The sequence below is a fragment of the Xiphophorus hellerii genome, chromosome 12 (assembly GCF_003331165.1).
Source record: "Xiphophorus hellerii strain 12219 chromosome 12, Xiphophorus_hellerii-4.1, whole genome shotgun sequence".
In the NCBI taxonomy this organism is placed as follows: Eukaryota; Metazoa; Chordata; class Actinopteri; order Cyprinodontiformes; family Poeciliidae; genus Xiphophorus; species Xiphophorus hellerii.
Window position 1 is genome coordinate 1,935,659 of NC_045683.1, and position 21,565 is coordinate 1,957,223.

The following is a 21,565-nucleotide window of genomic DNA, read 5'->3' on the forward strand; positions in this document are numbered from 1 at the left end:
CTAATTTGAGCAGGAAGGTTATTTATCTTCACATGATTTGTTTGGATTGTTTTAATGCAATGAATATTTATTATTCCTAGTGTAGGAGCCATTTATCCTTTTCTGTGTTTATCGCCACCAGGGGGCGAATTTCATTTTGAGTTCTGTGTGTCTGATGGGGGATGGGTATTTAAGGTCAATGGTGATTCTGTTCAGGTGTTGTTAGTGGGAAGAGGCAACAGTTTTCCATTGTGTTTGGTTTAGGTTTTGAGGTCGAATTTACGTGTAGCTACATTGAAGTAGCAAACAATAGACATTGTTCTGTTCAATAAATGACCTTTTATGAGTCAAACTAAAGATCAACATGGTAAATCTCTACTGAACGCACGTAAGAACAACGCCTTCAAGCACAACAACCAGTAGCCTAAAATATAGGATTTTAGCCGCTACACCTATTAACTCAGTGACTTATTGATAGTTTATTATTTATGTTAAACAGCTGTATTGAAACTGGGGAGTTTTTATTAAATTAGTGTTTTGTTGTCGGACCAGTCGGATGGTGAGAAACATTCCAAATGTAAAATTGTATTATATTTAGTTTAGTTTAGTTTCTCCCTGCTGTAGAGCATAGACAGTATTAATAATCGCATCATAGTGAATTGAAACTGTATTTTTTGTAATTTAAATTTGGTTTTGCATTATTTCTGCACAATGACATTAAAAGAAATTCTGACTTTGTATTGTTTTTATCTCCAAAGTTTGAAAACGTACCTTGAAAAATGATTTAATTTTACTGTGGGAAAACTTTACGGACCCTGAAAATGTCGCTGCAGCTCCTCAGGCATGCATCTGATCTGACCCGGGCAGGTGACCCTTGACCCTCTGACCCGTGTCTCTCTGTCTCCCCCTGCAGGTGGAGGTGGATAAGCAGGTGTTCCGGGGAACCGGTCCCAATAAGAAGGTAGCCAAAGCCAGCGCGGCGCTCGCCGCTCTCAACAGCCTGTTCTCCGGATCCAAACCGACCAACGTGAAGAAGAAACGCCTCAACCCAGCAGTGAGTTCAGCTCTGAGGGAGACTGCGCCCCCCGCTGGCCAGTGGCTTCAGTTCAGCTCTGCTCTCTGTGTCTGTGCAGCCGAAGCGACCCCTGACCTCCGTGCTGACCATCCCGACGCTCGCCACCAGACCTCCACGGGTCCCCATCCTGCCCAGAGCGCCGTACATCAGCACGCCCCCCACACACGGCTACATCCCCCCAGGTGGGTCCGGCTGCAGATTAAATAATCTTTCAGGATTAAATGAAGATTTTTCTGCTGTTTGGATCAAAACATGAAGAAAAAACTAGAATTTCCTTTAAAGATCTTCTGAACGTTGCAGCGGCTCGTTTCTGTTTCCTTGTGATGGATTCATACCTGAAAGACGAACCTGCTGAAATCCTGCAAGCTTAGTTTCTGGTTGCCATGGCGATTGGCACATTTTCTTGGCAGCAGAGGAAGCCCGCAGCATCACTGTTCATGACTGAAATGAACACCTTCTGTTCCTGCTGGAGACGAAGGTTCACTGTGAGAACGTTAGTCTGGTTTCCTCTCTGAGACTTTAACACAAAACATGTTGGAGCACAAACTGTAAAAATCTATAATCCATAAACATTTAGTTTAGATTAGTTAAAAATGTTTTGAATTCTTTAAAAGTTTATATTTAGGCTAAACTGTCCAGAACTCTGCTTCAGTCAGGCCGTCTCAGAGTTTTGTGTTTCAGACTTAATAAGCTTTACTGCATGTTTGGACTGATGTAAAAACCCAAAGACGTGACAAACTGCAGAAGAAGAAACAAACCGTCAGTTTTGATCTAAACAGTCTAAAAAATGTTTAGCAGAAACTTTAGTTTTAAAAATTCTACTTCCATTCTTTGGTTTTATTAACAGAAAAATACCCAGTTGTTTTCTGGCAAGAAATTAATGTTTATTGTGTCTGGAAAACGAGCCGTTTCAAAAACCTCCAGATCATCAAGTCACAATCACCCTCGTTACCTAGTAACCCAAGTGGAGCTAGTTTTAGCGCTTCACACGCTGTACAATGGCTGCTGGAAAAGAAAGTCTTTAGTTGTTGACTTACCATTCAGAAACCACAGCTTTGTTCTTGTTGGTTATGCTGGAGGCTCCACTTCTGCTTTTCAAAGAAGGACGTAGGGGTGGACATTTATTGTATTGCTTCATTTAGTGTGTAGATTTATCCCATCTCGTTTAAAATGAAGCGTAATGTCACCTGTACTGGAAGCTGCATGTTTTTGTAGTTCTGATGTTTTCAGCTTCTTTCTGAAACAAACTGGAGTTGTGCTGCAGTGAGGCGGTTTTTCTCCTCAGGTTATTAATGCATTTCTGATATTTCTGCCCTCCTCCCCCTGAGGAAACCAGCTGCATGTCTGGAGGTTTTCTCTGACCGTCAGATTGAGGAAAACAGATTAAACTGTTTTCTGATGGTGACGGAAATTTTATCTCCTCTGCAGGTTTTGGTGCGCCGTACGGCTACAGCCCTGCTGCCCCCCTCCCTGCCTACAGTAAGCCCCCTCTGCCTCTCTGATCAATAATCAATAATCCATCCATCATCCCATCACTCCAGCTTCTGTTCTTTGGCTCTTCCTCAGGTCTTCCCTCCAGATTGCCCTCAGTAGTTGTTCCCGTCATCAGAGTCCCCCCCATCTACCCCGTCACCCACCTGTACCCCTACTAGCCCCGCCCACTTTTACCCCTACTAGCCCCACCCCCTCCACCCGTTAAAGGAATATCCCCACTAAAGCTGAGGATCAGCGTCTGACATCAAACATTTCGGCTACAAACTGTTGATGAGTTTAATTCTGCAGCTTTAAAGACAGAAGAAGAAGAATTATGTTCAATAATCCAAAACATTTGGACCCAGAAACATCTTCTCGTTTTCACACCTTCAAATCTGCATAAAGTGACTCAACATTCCACATGCAGAGGAGAATCAGTCACAGCCCGGCTCCACTGATCCATAAACACCAACGTTTATGACTTTTTAATATTTTCAGGATGATTATGTTAAATCATATCAGGCTGAAGGAAATAAACGGATCTGATGCAGATTAGATTTATTATCAGCAGCTTTTGGACAAGAGTTTTTTTCACCTGCTGCAGGTTAGAAAGTTTGAAAGTTGAACATCCTGCTGAATGGAGCCGAAGTTACAGCCTGGATGAAATCCTGTTTGTTTCAGAGAGAGCAGCTCTTCCAGCAGCGTGCTTATGTTTTAGTTTGTGGGTTTTTGTCATTTTTGGTTTTATATTTTGTGTTTGAAATGTTTGTTGTGTTGAGGATAAAAACACAGTTAGTTTGAGCCAGAACCCTCTGCAGTGACGAAGCTGTGATGAAGCAGTGAAACCCAGAATGTGTCGGATATTCCTTTAACTTTCCCTCCTGTGATTCATTGGCTTGTTTTTGGTTTTGGTTTTTTGGTGTTGAAAAGTTTACAGCGATCAGTTGCACAGAAAACATTTTTCCTTTCATGTCATATCAACTGTTTACATTTGCTACTGTTTTATTTTGACCTGGCTGTTAATAATAATCTTTTTAAATAAAAATATTTTTGTCAAATGTTGATTGATTTTTTTTTTTATTATTATTTTTACAATAAGCTTTTCAGCAGGAAAACCAGTTCTGATAATTTAACTCTGTGGTCACATGACAGCAGTGTTTCAGGAGGAAGTGATGTCATAATCTACCTTCACTCTACAGCGGACGGTTCGGTTCTGACCCGAATCTCCTGGGTTTTTATCAGAGATGAAACCAGTGAAGGAGACGATCCCATCCAGGGCTAAAGAATATTAGATGTTCAGTTTGCACCAGGAACCTCCGACTGCAGGAGGAAGTGAATGAAAATGTCTAATGTTTGTTGTTTACTTTGAAAACATTTAGCGCAGTTTAGTAAAATTTCAGCGGAATAAAGTTCAACATCTGTGTTGAAGTTTTGCTCATCAACTGTTAAATAAATCTTCAAGTAAGGTTTATATTCATGCTCTTATTTTGAAGTGGCAGTCTGTTCATGCTGCAGCAAGGTACATTTATTCCGTACCCAGAATGCATTGCTTATAGTTGTTTGCGATATCAAACAGCTATAAAACTGAAACTTAATTTAACGCTTTAGCATTAGCTTCCACTAAATAGCATGTTGGTGTAGCGCTTTAGCATTAGCTTCCACTAATAGCTATTAGTTCTGAACAGAACTAATAGCAGCATTAGTTCTGCTAGCGCATTAGCATTAGCTTCCTCTAAATAGCATGTTGGTGTAGCGCCTTAGCGTTAGCAGAACTAATGTTTATGATTAGTGCTTCAGGGTTAGCACAGCTAGCTTTTTAGTTAGCGGTGATCACCCCTACAGGTATCAAAGAATGAAAGTAAAAGGATCTAATAGATGTTAGGAGAGTCGTTATACCTTTAAGTTTTCCGTCAAACTGGTTCTGATTCTGAAGTCCATTTAGTCCAGCAGATGTTTCTGTGACCAGATGTTGTTGCCTGTCTGCAGGCGGCCTGTACATCGACAGTGCCTACTACCAGCCGCAGCCCATCGCCACGCCCATCATCATCCACCTGGGCCCTCAGGATCTGTTCTGACCTCCGGCTCCAGACAGGAACCAGAATCCAGACCCGAAGCCCGGTTTGAACTCCGGTCCTCTCAAACTGTTGGTTTCCTCCTTGGCCAGCAGCAGCAGCACTGAAAGCAATATGGAGGACGATGGCGGCGCTTCGGGCAGCACAGGTCCAGTTCTGGTTCCTGAGGAAAACAAAGCAATACTCTGGCTGCCTTCAGGGCCTCAGGGGCCCAAAACGTCTCGGAGAGAAACTCAAGCAGCCCAGAAACTCTGTGGAAATATTTACTGTTTCAGTATAAACTCAGCAGCAGCTGAACATATTTATTAACATATTTATGAATGTAAATACAGCCATGACTGTAACTTTGTATTCAAAACACATATTTGCATATCGCTGTATCAGATGATGATGGTATTTAATCCTGTATTAAACATTCCTGTATCTCAGCGGTAACTTTGGTCCTGAGCTGGAGAATTTAAAAACTACATTTTCAATCATTTTATTTTGTTTGGAATCCGTCTGAGAACAAACAGCAGGATTTTTTTTAGGGGGCAGTTATTGTGTGTTTTCTATTTTAGAGCACAACTAAGTAACTGTTACTTAATTCAGTTGTTTTAAAAATGCTATATGTAAAATATGACTTATGATTTAATGTCTAGAAATTGGGCCTCTGTCTCTTTAAAAACTCCTGCTCTTTCTGAAGCTCCGCCTTCAGGAAGTTCTCACAACATGAGAACTAACTAACTAAATTAACTTTAACATTTTTACCAGCATTTTACTGAGCAGCAGCTCCTATAATGAGCTCAGCAGTTTTACTACTGGCTAGTCTCAAGGAGTGAAGGTTGCTCTGTGAGACAGAAGCTCTGAGGAGGAGCTGCGCCTCGAAGGCGGAGCTAGGTCCACCCAGGTGTTTTGCACAGCTGAATGGTTGCCATGGAGATTAAAGGATTTCTGCATGAAAGACTCAACGCTACGCTCCAGGTTTGTTCTTTGTGAATAGAGTTATGATGTAAAAAGTTGATTTTACAGAACATCTCCTCTTTAAATCTTGATGTTTGGACATTTTCCACCAGAAGCTGAACATCCCACTGATGTTACAGAATCATGTTGTCCAGTGAAATCAACTCTTTGGTTGGATCAGATTAAACAGGCAGTTTGAGCCTGAAGCCTTTTGGTTCTGTTGAGCAGCAGCTCTGAGGGCCAGCAGAGACTTTCTGCGGAGTGTGTGCACACACTCCTCCATTCTGCTGTTCACACCTCATGGGGAAACCTTGACCCCGCCTGACCTCTGCTGACCTCAGAGCGGAGCTCCGCGTCATTCCTGACACCGAGCTGACAGCTGCGCCTCGGCCCGCTGCTCGTTTCAGACGGAGCCTCCAGATCCTCTCGGTATTTTTAGCGGCGGGACGCGGAGCCAGAAGGTGTTGGATTACGCGACGTGGGCGCATGGCGGCAGTTTGTCACGCTGCGTGAGCGGTCAGGTTCACCGTGGGTTTAATCACCTTGTTAGTCCAAAGCAAACTGTTCTGACAGCAGATCGGGACAAAGAGAAGTCCAGGAGCAGGACGAGGAACGAACCGGCCTCTAAACACTTTAACTGAATTATTATTAGATTTATTGTGTTTATAGATATGCACTTATATAACAAATAAGCATTAAAATATCCTGAAATGTTAGGAAAAGTGTTGAAGCTACTGGAGGTTTCATGGATTGGAGAGTTTCTGTCAGTTTTTCTAAAACAAAAACATTTAGACATTAAGACTCCAAGGCCATTCGCTGATTTACTAATCGATTAATCGTTAACTGAAACGTCCAAAACGGCCATTTGCTGAAAGAACAACAAACTCACTAATTAAGACAAAACTGTACAAAAAATATCTGTTTTATCTTTTCAGATGAAATGAAAACTTTTGCCTGTTTTTACCCAAAACTCCTCAGTTTTAGCTTCACCTGGTTTAAGAAAAAAAAATCTCAGCTCTTTCTTTAGCTGTAGATGATAAAATGAAAGATCTGCACAAAGTGGCTTTTTTATTTATCCGATTAACCAATTGTAAGACCTGAATCTATGAAATCAGAAGATTAATAAATAAAATAAATGTTTTCTATGTTTAACCTAAAACAACAAAGTTATAGAAACAATTATGAAAAATAAAAAAGCTTCATTACAGATGTTGAAAATATAGCATAATGTCAGCAGCACTTTATTTTTTATAAGACTCAAATCTTTTTAGTTCGCAAATGTGACAGCAGCTCCCTCTGCTGGTCAACTTTAACATCAAACTGTGTTTTGAACGGAAAGGAAAAAAGATTTTAAATGGCAAATATTTCACAATAAGATACCATCTATTTCACGGTAAATCTGTGTTATTTAATTTCATTATGTAGAAATTGGAGAGGAAATACGATAAACAAGAGTTTAAAAAGTTATAATCTGGACAAAATAATATTATAGAGATGTTAGAAAATGAAATATGAAGGCGAGAGAGAAGGAGGCATGAACAGATGAGGACAAATAAGCAATAAAAAATATTTTTCAGCTTTTTGTTGACAAAAGAAAAATATTTTTGACAATTCAGCAGGTTTCCACTTTAGCCACTAGATGGCAGCAAACCTGTGAGTTTGACCTGAGATCAGCGGAAGTTTCTCTTCTTTCTTCCAGAACCTGAACTTTAGTTTATTATTTTAAAACAAAAAATTCAGGCTTCACACATTTCACTTCATGTGTTTTATGAGTTTCTCTTTCTGTAACGAGGGAGAGAAATATTGGACTTTTTCTGATTCAGAACTGTGAAGGCGGCGCTGCAGGGATGTGGCCGGTCAGAACCTCGATCCGTTCATTATCCTGACAGCTGCAGCTGCTGCTGCCAAGGATCCACAACAATCTCATCTGTCCAGGTCCACTGAGGCAGGGGAGCCCAAAGTGGGTCCTCATGGCCCGGCATCCTGCATGTTTTATTCTCTCCCTGGTTTTACCAACAACCTTTTCAGCAGGTCAATGTTCTTCCTAGACATCATTTGATCCAGGCGCGTTAAACCAGAGAGAGACTAAAACATGCAGGATGCCGGGCCTCCAGGACCCACGTTGGGCTCCCCTGCACTGAAGGAAAGTCGGTTCGTCAGCAGAGAAAAACTCTCATTATGATCTGTGAAGAAACCCTTAAAGCTCCGGATGTTGAGCTGGTTCTGGTTCTGGTTCCATGACGATACAGCTGCTCATTAGAACTGGATTTAATTAGGCTCTGCATCGTTCCTGGACGCTGAGTTTGTTCCTGTCATGAAGTTTTCACTCAGCAGGTAAAAACTCCGGATCCACCTCTGGTAAAACTCTCAATTCTCACATTTCACTTCTAGGAATACTTTGTGATTTGATGTTTTTCCTTTCATCATTCCTACATGAGCTCTTTCATTCATTCATTCATTCATTCATTCATTCATTCATTCTGCTGTCATCACAGGACAGATAAATGCAGTTTAACCCAGAATCCTCGGCTGTTCCTGGAAAGCCGCCATGTTTGATGAGAATCAGGCGTCTGATTGGAGAAGCACAACCTTCAGACTCACGTTGGGCGACGGTTTCCCTTCAAACTGCGACTCAGACAACATTTAGATGCTTTAATGCCTCCGAGACTCAAACACGTTCAGTTTCCCTAAAACAGTTTGTTGAACGTTAACTCGGTTCAGGTCAGAGCCGGCGGCAGCAGCAGGTCGGCGTGGAAACATGAGAATCAGACAAATTCAACGTCTTCAGCCTGAATCTCTGATACTTCACACAAATTCAAAATGTCTGAATCCTTTTCTGGAAAAACAACAACATGGTTTTACTGCCTGATTGTTACTTTTCCTGATCTGAAGCTGAACTTGGATCATGAACTGAGCAGCAGCTCACGGCTTCCTCCACTGGTGGGATTGGAATCGATCGATCGATCGATCACCAAGTGGTTTGTGATCAATATGGTGAGTAATAAAAAATCTACATATTTCAGTTTTTTAAGGAAAAAAGATGTTTGTATTTCCAAACTCTCCAAAATATATTGCAAAATTTCTTCCAATAATTTCTAATCTATCATCACAAAATTTGTGAGAAAAAAATCACAACAATCATAAAATCCTGGAGCTCCGTGGATTTATTACAGAGTGGAATACTTCAAGCTTTTATTTGTTGTAATTTTAATTATTATGTTTTGCAGATAAAACCTAAGCCTCAGTGTCTCCTGCAGCGGCGCCGGATGAAGTCCGGCTCCAGTCGGACCAACATCCGTCTGGTTTCTCTGTTTCTGTTGGACCGATTCACTGCAGACATCCCAACACGTTTTAGAAAGCCGTAACATCCATCACCAGCTTTTATCTTCATGCCAGCAGATATTTGGCGCCTCCAACACCGAAATGTGATAAAAACACAAAGTTTTAAGCTAAAATAATAATAATAAATCTCTCCCCTCCCCCCCGTCTCCCTCCTGCTGCTCTCGGTTCTGGCCCAAATTTGGTGCCGTCGGCCTCTGAAAAGGCATTTCCTCCTGACTGACAGCATCTTGATTTTCCCACAGGAAAATAAAAACATAAACTCTGACATAACATGTTTTTAGATGAAGGGATCAGGGCTCCCTGGGACCCTCTGGTGCTGAACCAACTGAACCGACTGAACCGACTCTGCCTGACGGGGAAAATGAAAACATGAAATGACAAAGTGAAAACACAGATCAGTCAACAGCTGACCCGACAGTTTGACGAGTGGCATCACCGAAACCACAACACATTAAATATGCTGATGTTTCATTTAAAGGAACTCAGTGTTTCTGCTGTTTTGCAGTTTTCTGGAAGTTTGTTCCATATTTGTGGTGCATAGAAGCTGAAAGCTGCTTCTCTGTGCTTGGTTCTGGTTCTGGAGGCAGAGCAGAACCAGGACCAGCAGATCTTTAATCCATTCAGTGATTTATAAACTACCAGCAGTAGTTTAAGGTTTGTTCTCTCAGTGAAGGCCTGTAGAACTGGGTGATGTTTTCTATCTTCCTGGTTTTAGTCAGAACTCCAGCAGCAGCGTTCTGGATCAGCTGCAGCTGCAGGATTGATTTTTCTAAATGTGTGGATGAGTTTCTCTTCAGTCCTTTAATCCTGGAAATGTTCTTCCGGTGACAGAAGGCCGACTCTGTGGCCAATCGGACCGGAAACGCTCCAAAAGCAGGAAGTGAACTACGGCTCAGAGCGTTTTCAGTTTAAAGAAAAAAGAACAAAAACAAATCCAGAACATGACTTCTTCATTTGCTCAACTGGATGAATTTAGTGTTTTTGGGTTCTGCCTGAAGCCACAGAAACAGACCGAGCGTCGGTTTCCCTCATCACTTCCTTCGCTGGAGTTTCCTCTGATGAACAGATTCCTTTCATTCCTCAGCAGCATCATGTGAGGCGGCGGAAACGATCGCCTGGCAATGAAACTACAGTCATGTGACCCGAAGAAAACACTGTAAACACAGAGAGAATCAACACTGTAAAAACATTTGGTTTGACTTTCTGCTAAAAGCTTTAGCTGACATCAGCAAGTTTACAGAAAGTAAATTTATTCAAGCAGAACGGAGGCTGAATTGGTTTGGGGAACTAAAATCAACAGAAAGACTTTTATTTGTTTTAAATGTTCGTCCTGCTGCCTGTTGGTTAACTGAGCTTCATGTTTTCCTGCTGATGATCCGTCAGCAGAAACAAATCATTCAGACAATAAACCTTAATGGGACGTGAGCATCACTCTGACCCAGAACAGGATATTTACATGATTTTATTACAAATACTTTTATCATAATTCTCTTTATCAGTAACATGTTGTGTTCTTCACACAGATCCAGACAAACTCCTCTGTTTCTCCAGAGTGAGACGGAGAACAGGCTCAAGGGGAGGAGAACAGCAGGAGGAACTGAACTGATTTCATCTGAGTGTCCAAGCAGTTCCCAGTTCACTGCCGACTGAAACGATGGTTCAAAATCAAACTGAACCGAAGGGAATTAGAATGAATTCAACTTTCTAATCACAAAAGCTTGAATAAAAAAGGCAGAAAACGAATTCTGATCGTTTTTTACATTAATAAATGAACTGATCGTTTGAAAACTGATATTTGTATTTGATCAAGTTACGTTAATCTAACATTCTCCCCAGCTCTCTGGTTCTTATTCTGTACATAAAAAATAAAGAATAATTAATAAATCCATCACAGGTTTGATATTCTGTCAGAACCAGATCATCCTTTCTGCCCACTGAACTTCATGTTAACGTGTTTATGACATTAAATAATATAACTGATTGTTTCTCATTTAGACAATTTATTTCCATTAATAGAAAGTTTTTCCTTCTGCGTGGAAACCCAACTAGAAACATCTGTTATATTTTTAAAGAATAAAATCAGTAAAGTTTGATACGGTTAACTATTAATGAGCCATGTGTGTTTTTAATTATTTCATAAAAGGTCAACAAAAAAATTTAAGGAAAAACACAAAAAATATCTTTAAAGCTGAATGTAATAATCCAGTCTGATGTGTTTCCAACGGTTTTTTCCAACATAAAAAAATAAAACGGCTTTAAGGTTTTTATTTTTTTATTACCTAAAATGAATCCAGAAACATCAACAAACAGAACAATCAAGTTTTAATCACACACAATATTTACAGTAAACTTCTGTTTGGTTCTCCTCATGCTGAGAACCAAACAGCTCAGAGATTAAAGCCCTTTGTCTGGATTATTAATCTGCTATAAACTGTGGATTATTGCACAAACTCCAAAAGATGGCAGGATTGTAAAAACTGTACGTTTTATCTGTGTTGCTACAGCAAATGAAAATGTATCAGATACATTTAAATAATTCATTTTCACAGCAGAAGAAGGAAGATTAACAGATTCTGTCCGTTTTCTGAATATATAGATAAATAAGCTGAATAAATATTTGGCAATAGAGCAATAAAAAGAAGTTTAAATATTAAATTAATTTGTATTTTTGATACAAATTAGTCATACAGAAAATTCTGAGTGCAACTTTTGAAAAGTTATTGTTTGTGTTTTTGACAGTGAACAGAAATATTTCTGACTGGAAAAAATACTAAATAAATTAAACTGAATCAACAGACAGAGAAAAACATCAAACATCAAAAAACAGAATTAAGAATTTAGGTTCAGACAAAAACCAGGAAATAACACAAAACAGAGCAAAACAGAACAGAACAGAACCGATCAGATCAGATCAGATCAGATCAGATCAGATCAGATCAAAACAGAACCGATCAGATCAGATCAGATCAGATCAGATCAAAACAGAACCGATCAGATAAGAACCGATCAGAACAGATCAGATCAGATCAGATCAGATCAAAACAGAACCGATCAGATCAGAACCGATCAGAACAGATCAGATCAAAACAGAACCGATCAGAACAAAACCGATCAGATCAGAACCGATCAGTCCGACACATCAACTGTAGGATAAACTCAGAGTTTTCATTAAACCCAGAATAAAAACCATTAATAAAATTAAATAAAACATTTAAAGTGTTGCAGCGTTACTGATGAAGCTGCAACACTTTAAAAAACCTGCTGAGTTTTAATGAAACATAGAAACTAAACAATTTTAACTATTTTCTCTTTTTTCATATTTGCTTGTTTTTACTTCTGAATCAGCCGGAAATAAATGAACTGTAGACAAGAGAAAACTGATTTCTGTGGTTCTGAAGCTTTTTACACAATAATCTACAACCTGCAACATTTTTTTTTAAGTTTCTGAATATTTACCTTTAAACTATGGAAGACCCAGAGGAACAAAACTACATTTTTCTGTTTCTCTTACAAAAGAAATAATTAAATCATGCTCTTAATTTTTTTTTTTAAATTGCACATCCATAAAATTTTCTACAAAATGTGATTTTAAACTTATTTCAGATTTTTCTGAACACTTCATGAGTTTCTGAAACGTGTTTCGTTCCCTTCGATCGACTGCAGAGTCAAAAACAATAACTGAAGTGAAATCTGTTTTCAACAAGTTTCCAATTAACTCAATCAATGAATCCAATTAACTTTAATGTTTCTGCAGCAATAAATCATGAAACGCGTCATTTCAGTTCACTTCCAACAAGGAGACGTCCTGTTACAACGGCTGCTGTAAAAACAACAAATAAATGTAATTAGTTGTTCCTTCCTGCTGCTTGAGCTCATCAAGAAAATACTGAAGCATCATTTTTCAGGAGACATTTTCCTTCATTTAAATCGTTTTTAATTTTAGCTTATTCATCAAAACTAAAAATAGTTTGAGTTTTTTCTGCTTTTCAGCATTTTTCTCATAAATGAGATGCAGTTCATGCAAACCGAAGGTTTTTACAGAGACTTTGTTGAAGGAAAACCTCAGAGAGGAAAGTTAAAGTTTAAACATTCAAAGCTCTTTAAATGCAATAAAACTGGAAGATTTTTATGGAAAATTCACAAAAACAAACAGAAGTTTCTTTAAATCAACTCTTTCTGTTAATCCACAAAAATACAAAATGTGTCTCAGATTAATAAAAATAGATGAAGCTTCACCTTTAAAACAGTTTGTGGTTTGGGATTAAATTTCTCTCACATAAAACCCACAATAAGATGGAAAACCTTTAATAAAAACTTTAATAAAAACCTTTAATAAAAACTTTCAATAAAAACCTTTAATAAAAACTTTAATAACAACCTTTAATAAAAACCTTTAATTAAAACCTTTAATAAAAACCTTTAATAAAAACCTTTAATTAAAACCTTTAATAAAAACCTTCACATTCACTTTTCAGTTTAATTTATTTCATTTCCCAGTTTTTTTTTTTCCTCTGGTCTTTGAGCAAAAACTTTTGCTTCAAAATCAGAAGCAGAAACTCTGAATTTCATGTTTAATGGTTTTAAAACCAGACTTTATGATTATCTTATGATGTTTAAAATATTTTAATGAAATTCTGCTTTATTAAACCGTTTCAGGCACAAAAATGAAACGGTTTATTAAATTATGGGTCAGATTTCAGTACTAAGCTTTAATAAGTGAAGATTTTAATCTCATTTCCATTTAGAGAAATCCCAGATAAAATATTAGAATTTGATGAAAAGAATCAAAGAACGCTGCTGCCCCTCCCCCTCCTGTTGCTACAAACTGTTAGCCGCCGAGCTAAAGGATCTAAACTGGTTTTCCTGTTTGGAAGAATCAAACTTTGCTGTTCAGTTTCGTTTCTTGGTGCCACTCATGATATTAAACTTCAAAGTACAAGAAATATTTTATTACAATATTCATACTATTTTTGACAAAAAGACAAATCAGGTTTTTACAGTGTAAATATCCTATTTAGCCCCAGATTGAGATATGTTGACCTCCAGGAGGTCAAACAGACGCATCCTCTGTTAATGCGACGCGTTTGAGGAAAACAGGATCAATTATCACCTTTACACAATATAAATGTTACAATGTGAAACGTTTTGCTATGAGGTGATTTATGCCGTAATAAAGTGATAATATATGGTACAAATCTGAAAAATGCATTTCTAGAATAATAATGTTAGTTATAAACTCATGTTTCTTCATTTTTCTTGGCTCTTCCATTTATTTCTGGTTGTAAAAACTCAGATCTTCTGGAAAAGCAGCATCTCTTTATTTTGTTTTACATTTTAAAGTTGTAAAAAGTTACAGGAAGCTGCCAGAGTTAAAGTCTGAGCGGTAAAATGGAGCCGGATCGAGACTTCGGTCCGTTTAGAAACAGCAGGACGACAGAGAAACGTAAATGTAGCTGCTGTTCAGGATGTTAAAGTTCAACTGGATCAGCTGGAACCTCATTATTTAAATTATCTGCTGGTTTTTTACTCTAAATTTAACTTGAAAACCTGAAACTGAAGTCAAAGTTAATCCAGGAACCTCAAAATATGAGAAACTGGTTTCAGATCAGTTTTATGAGTGAATCAAAAGACATTAAAGATTCAACACTTTTTGTTTTTGTAGCAAAATAACTAGTTAGATACATTATTACAGCCACAATAGTCAAAATTAGAGCAATATATAATCTAAAATTAGCCACAACAGTAATAATTCTTTCATTTTTTTTGTTTTAAAATGTTTAGTTTTAAATATTGGTTTTAATATAAAGGTACAGTTACTGTCAGACTCTCCATAATGCTGAGAGAGAAGCACATCAAACCTTTAAGAAGAGAAAATTATGAAAAAGAGAAAAAAAAAACCTCGGATCATATCAGGAGGAAGTTTCTGCTTCAAACAGCAGCAAACAGAAACGCCTCAGATTCAGATTCATCTGCTGATGAAATAAATAAACCGTCTGTCTCCTTATTGGGCGTTCAGCAGGCGGCAGGTGGAAAAACGCCGCAGGTCAGAGAACTGAGCTGATTCATAAATCAACATTTTCCATGAATCCAGGCTGAACAAACACTCAGCTTCAGCCGCTGAGCTTCCTGAGCTCAGATCAGATCAGAAGGAGATTTTCACACAGATCCTCCACATCTGCAGTCTGAGCGGCCGTCGCCTCCACCTCCACCTCCGTCCCTGGAACCATCAGTCCATCCCATCACTTCATCACAGCTTTGGAAAATAGGGATTTTTTTCCACCAATGAAATCCTGGCGTCTCCAGATCTCAGGGCGGCCATCTTGTTGTGTTTTGCATCTCCTATTTATTTGGACTTTGAATTCAGGTTAACTAACAAAATATAACAGTCAGGCTAAAAAATTATTATCTTTTACAAAAATAAAGTCGTATGACAACAAAATTGAAAAACTGCCAAAATAAACTTTAATATAAACAGAAGACGGTTAAAATATTAGGAGAATGAAACAGTAAGTTTATCAAAAATCCAACATAAAAAATAAAAAAATTAATTATCCAAGTTTTTTTGGATGAAAATGAGGCAATAAACTGTTTCGCTTTTTGCATTTGCTGGATCTGACTGCAGGTTGAACTAGACTTTCCTTTTATGTCTTTTTACGTGTTAATTCGATTCTCTGAATTCACACATTGACCTTTTTCATGCAGTTTGGGGTCAAACTTTGTTCCTCCACTGAGTTTCATTCACTTCTTCTCAGAAGGACCAGCAGGCATCAGCTCGGACGCCTCTCTGCGGTCCTGCAGACGCCAAACAGACGCTCTGAAACACCTCCGCCAATCCGCGGCTGCAGAGCGTCAGACGTGGCACCGCGTGTCGGTGCGCAGGCTGCCGGGGGGCGGGGCCTTCCTGCCGTCTGCGCAGCCGAGGCAGGAAGGCAGCAGCGGCTGCAGCAGACTGCCCAGGCCTTTTCGGAAGACGCAGTTGCAGAAGCTGTTGCTGATCGCCAGCCACGTGGTGAGAAACGACGCCACCGTGTGGCGGTACAGCCCGGCGCTCTCCAGCAGGAAGTAGAGGATGTAGGGCATCCAGAGCACGTAGAAGACGCTGGTGATGCGGAACAGCACCATGGCGTAGCGCTTGTCCGTGCAGCCGTCGCAGCGCTCGCCCCCGGTGGGCGTGGCCTGCGCGCCGAAGCGGGCGTGGCGCTGGCTGATCTCCCGGGTGTGCTGCCGGCAGATCCGGAAGATGCTCCCGTACGTGAAGCAGACGGTGAGCGCCGCCGGCGCGTACAGCAGCGCCACGATGAAGGTGCTGAACGTCGGGTTGGTCCGCCACGACTCGGCGCACCATTGAAAGACGTCGCCATGGTAACCGGGCTTCCCCCAGCCCAGGAAGGACGGCAGGAAGACGAGGGCGGAGTAAACCCAGATGAGGACGATGCACGCCCGCAGCCGGCACGGCGTCACCAGCGTGGCGTAGGACAGCGGGCGGGTGATGGCGACGTAGCGGTCCACGCTGATGCACGCCAGCGACGCCATGGAGACGCTCTTCAGCACAGAAACGGCGTAGCCAAAGGCTTTGCAGGCGAGCTGCTGGTTGAGGCCCGGGAGGCAGCGCAGCAGGGACAGAGACGGCACCAGGCAGCTGACGCCCACCAGCAGGTCGGCGCACGCCATGGTCTGGATGAAGTGTCCGGTGCTGTGGTGGTGCAGCAGCGGCGCGCAGTGGAAGACAAAGATCACCAGCAGGTTCCCGGCGATGATGAGCACAGCGAGGAAGAGGATGATGGCCGCCTCCAGCAGGCAGGTGTCCAGGCGGTGGGAGTAACCCACCGCTCCCAGCAGGCAGAACAAAGGAGAGCCGCTCTGGTTCGGATTGGAGGAGGAGTTCATGTTGGGTCGGGTTCAGCGCCACACAGCGGTCATCCCATCTTTAAACTCCGTTCCTTTAAATCCTCAAAATGTTTGTCTGGTTTGTTGCTCAGAAAACCAAGCCGGGTCATTGTCCTGCAGTCAGCGCGGCCCCCCCTCAGCCCGGCCCGGCCGCGCAGCAGCGGTTCCCCTCAGACGCAGGCATAACGCAGCCGGACTGCGCTGCTGCTGCAGGCGGGGAGACAATAAGGAGGAAGAGTGATGCTGCAGAGCAACTCGTCTTCCTCTCATCACCCCGCGCTCAGATCCTAACCCTGAGCTTTGCTCGCCGCACACAGACGTCCAGACGCCGCCGCCTTCCTTCATCTGCTGCCGGGAAATGGAAACACTCCAAACACGTTGAGCTTTTCCTCAAACCAAAAGAAAGACGGCCGGGGTTCCGGCTGCAGGGTCCCGCATGGAGGATGGATGGACCCACAATGCCTCTCTCCTCTCCTCCCCCTGCTTCTTATCTTCCTCTTCATCCCTCCTCCTTCCTCCTCACAGACATTTCCCTCCTCCTCTCTCCATGGTTTCCTGCTTTCTTAGAGAAATGCTTGCAGTGATTCCAGGTCTGTGTTAAAGCGAATGAACATGTTAGGATGGGCCACTGGGCTCTGAAACATCTTCATTGCATTTTTCTTAGATGATGAGATTTTGGTCTCAGTTTTGTATTTTCAGCTGTTTTAGGGCGTCCTGTCACTTTAAATCCTGCTGCTGGCGCCGAACTCAACGTTTACTCTGACATGTGAAAATAGCTGCAAACAAATGCGTAATTACACAACTGTACTTCTTTGAAAAGCAGAAGTGGAGCCTCCTGCATAACCAATAAAAATGCAGCAAGTGATTTCTGGATCGTTTTCTTTTCCAGCAGCCATTGTGCAGCAGTAAAACCAGCTGACCAAACCTGCTGGAGCTCTCCTTGCATTGCTAGGCAACAGGCTGGGCTTTGCTGGGGTTGCTAGGTAACATGCAGTGCCAGCTGATTTATGACGTTACATTCTGGAGGTTTTTAAACGGCTCTTTTTCCAGACATTAGCTGAACTGTAACTTCATGGAGACGGAAGGTTTCAGACCCTCAGCCTGCAGACTGACGTCCACAGGAGGAGAAACACGAGGAGCTGCAACAAACTGAGACAAACTGTCTCCATAACAACATGTCAACAATGAAGCCGCTTCACAACAGACGTTTCTGTCCTGGTTGACGGAGATTTCAAGGGTCACCAGTCAGATGTTTGGCTGTTTTATTGTCTCAACCTTTTGTTTCTCCTTTGTTCTTCCAGGTTAAAGGTCATTGATGCCACATCTGCTCAGCTTTCTGTGGCTCAGCAGCGTTTTGTGTTTTGTGATCAGACATCATGATGGTTTCACCTCCACCAGATCCTCCTCAGCTTGGAGGTGGACAGGAGAATCACTGTGTGATTGGACAGTGGATCATGTGACGCTCAGCCTGCTGCTGACCGAAGCTCAGAGCCGCCGCACACAAACACATAAACAAACACAAACACACACCTTAAACCAGCAGCGTTAAAACGAAGGTTTATGAGAAAATCAACACCAGCAAAGACTCGACGCTCCAGCTGAACATGAAACACACACAGAGGAAAATCTGTTTTCTGAACCACTAAAAAGAAAGAAAGGAAACTTTTGATAAAAGCTGAGATATCTTCAGATTCTCCCAGTCCATGGCTACCAGGGGCACCATGGTGGGCATGGACTGGGAGAAAGGAATGAGAAGGTGTTTGTCTGAATCAGGATGATGACCTGATTCAGACAAACACCTTCTGTAAGAAGAAGTCGACCCACCTGGAGACTCGAGCTGGACATCAGCTAAGATCTGGGATTGTTGAAGAAACCAGAGCTGGACCTGAAAAGCTCAAACATTTCACTGTTTGAGTGTCTCAGGAAAAGAACAAACATACGATCCTGAAGATGCTCTGGTGGACTTCAGTCAGATCAACCCAGGATGCAAATGTCATATGGAAGGAGGTGATGGAGGAACATCAGGGAAACTATTGGGAAACTAAGCAGACAAGCAGACAAGGTGGGAGAACAAAGAACTGCAAGCTTACAGGATCTGGAGGAAGAGCAGGTTCTGGATCGAAACCACATCCTGAAATCTGTGGGTGGAGCAGATTACCGTGAAGAGCTGCCACCACATGACCACCTGGACCCACCAGCAGAAGCAAACACCATTTACAGTCTTTTCTGTGCTCCAGAAATCCACAGCTGAAGCGAAGCAGGCCACAGCCAAAAGGAAGAACAGCAAACCTGCAGACCCAGAAGACGTTCCTGCTGGTCTGTGGAAGATGTTGGGAGATCGCAGCTCTACCTTCTTGCTGTGTTTTTAACCAGATTGTTGCCAGGATCAAACTTCCCCAAACGAACAGTTTCCATTTGGAAATCAAAGGGAACGTCACCGAGTGCAGCAGCTACTGGCTGGTAAAACTCCTGAGTCACAGCACAGCGCCTCCCTGCTGAGGGAGAAACATCCAGAATCAGCAAGATGCTCCTCATTCCTCCAGACCACCAGGGGGAGTCTTGAGTAGTTACCTGTGTAACTATGCTGCTGTTCTATAATATTGTAAAAGACTTTAGTATAACACATTTTCTTTCTTCCTCCAGTCTTCTTCTGAACCTGCTTTCAAATCATGACATCCAGTTTGGTTTGGTTGTCGACTCCCCCTAGTGGTCTGGAGGACTTCTGCTCTGTGGATCAAGTTTGCTGCGTTTCATATGTTGTTTTTGATATTTGCAGAATTTTAGTTTTGGTTCCCGTTTTATTTTATTGTTTTGTTTTCTGTTGTTTTTGTTTTTGTGTTTTGAAGTTTGCATCACTCATCTGTTTTCTGAGTGATGGTTTGTCCACACAGCAAACATCCTGCAGACTCTTTACTCCACATTTTAGTGAAAAACAAAAGGAAGTTGATACTGCAGCCATTTCACCATGTAGCTCTTCATGCTCTGTGCAGCAGAAAAGAATCAGACGTTGGTTTGACTTCCTCTCTGCTGCAGAGGCAGGAACAGGCTGCGTCCTCCTGCAGCGCTGATGGTTTGTTCAGTCATTTATTAGCTGTGCAGACATGAACCAAATCTTAATTGACTGTGGCACCAGGAACTGCCCCCACCCCAACCATGTGAACATGTGCTTAAAGTTTATTCAATTCCTCTGGGAGCTCCTTCAGGTCACACTGTTACTGTTTTTCTAAAAACAGAAAAGAGGAAAACCCAGAAGAATTTATGCATGAAAGAAACTGTGACATTTTATAACCCAGTCAGTGATGCTCCGACTGGAAACCAGATTTTACTGATTTTAGCCTCAAACTGAACCTGGAGATCTGAGTATATAATATGAAAATATTTTAACTGAGACTCTTCTGGTGATTAACGCAGCATTAAAGAGTCACTGGCTGTCAGATGCTCCAGTAACTGACTGTAACATTTCACTCTATCACACCACTGACCCCCTCTGGTGGCCACTCTTGAAACTCCAGTCGCTTGTTTCCTTTCTTTTCTTTCAGCAGAATCAGCTTTTTTCAACAAATTATTTAAAATATTTATTTTAACTTAAAATATTTAAATATTTAGTCTGATCTCAGTCTCAATTTAAAGGTGGAAATAATCATATCAGCAGATCTGAATACATTTGCAGAAAAAACACTTTACAAAAAAGTGTTTTCAGTACAAAAACGATGTTTTCTCAGTTTAAACAAAAATAGAGACGAGATTTCTGGGAGTTTTTTCATTCTAACAGCAAAATACTGAAATCACACAAACAGCTTCCAGGATCTTTGAGCCAAAGAGAAGGAATCCACTGAGTTACTTAATTTAATCATGAATTAGAGGTTTTCTGATCATGAACCAGCACAAGAACTACTAAATCCACATTTCTGTTTTTAGATGAATCTCTCCAGTCGGTTAAACGTTGTTCTCAAACCTGCTTCAAATGAAAAGATCCTCATTTTATCACCAGAAAGGCAATAAATTTAGACTTTATTCAGTTCATCAGTTCCTGGGTTCATCGTGGTGTTAATGAATAAATCCAGAGAGAAAATGGGAATAAGAAGGAAGCAGATCAGAAACGCCTCCATCACCTGCAGCTTCAGCCTGAATTATCGCTGCAGCAGCAGAAGAGCAGAGATGTGAATAAAAAATGTGTGAATTCAGATTTTATCCTGCAAGTATAAAATAATCCTGTTCATATTAGTTCATAAACTTCCTTGTTTGTCACTGACAGTGAAAAACATGTTTGATCTGAGAAACCAGTGATTTATTCAGCGACAGGAGATGAAAGGTGTAAATTAGTTTTTAATTTAAACTCTGAAAAGTGCAGACAAGAGAAAAAAAGTGATGATTGAAGTGGAAACAAATCCTGATGACTTCAGGTGGAGCAGCAGGTTTAAGACAAACGGCAAGAAAAGACACAAAAAAAGGTTTTAATTCATCCAAATACGTTTAAACGTGTCTGAAACTTTGTGCACCATTTTCTACACTAAAGCTAAAAAATGAATGAATGTCAGAAATATGTTTAATCTGCTATATGAGCTGTAACATAAAAATTAAACAACATGAGTTTATGTATGTTTTCAGATACAACAGATAAAAAATGACTAAATTACTAAAATGTAATAATCATATTTAAATAAATAAAATCTCCCTTTCAGAGACTTGAGAGGCTTTCATGTTGGTTTTAAAAACGCATCTAAGTTTTTTATTTTTATTTTTTTAGTTTAGTAGAAATAAAAACTCAGTTTAAACTAAGAGATTTGAAACGGCA

The 21,565-nt window shown here is 40.9% G+C and overlaps 2 protein-coding genes across 3 annotated transcripts in view; one reads left to right on the plus strand and one right to left on the minus strand.

The window, feature by feature from the left end:
• LOC116729282 (spermatid perinuclear RNA-binding protein-like) overlaps positions 1-5,078 on the plus strand; it is a 36,101-nt gene extending 31,023 nt beyond the window's left edge. Inside the window, exons 15-18 of one of the 2 annotated variants that reach the window (XM_032577711.1) lie at positions 893-1,033; positions 1,113-1,236; positions 2,483-2,533; positions 2,621-3,589. In XM_032577711.1, the coding sequence (XP_032433602.1) occupies positions 893-1,033; positions 1,113-1,236; positions 2,483-2,533; positions 2,621-2,706 (402 nt within the window). In that variant the 3' untranslated portion in view covers positions 2,707-3,589. Of the gene's footprint in view, positions 1-892; positions 1,034-1,112; positions 1,237-2,482; positions 2,534-2,620; positions 3,590-4,513 lie in introns of those variants that run through there. The other variant, XM_032577710.1, reaches the window with a different exon arrangement.
• Positions 5,079-13,357: 8,279 nt separating this feature from the next.
• Positions 13,358-18,464, minus strand: LOC116729286 (probable G-protein coupled receptor 21). Its single transcript, XM_032577716.1, has one exon. The coding sequence runs from the start codon at positions 16,768-16,770 to the stop codon at positions 15,733-15,735; it is 1,038 nt and encodes a 345-aa protein (XP_032433607.1). The 5' UTR covers positions 16,771-18,464; the 3' UTR covers positions 13,358-15,732.
• Between the last annotated feature and the right edge of the window lie 3,101 nt (positions 18,465-21,565).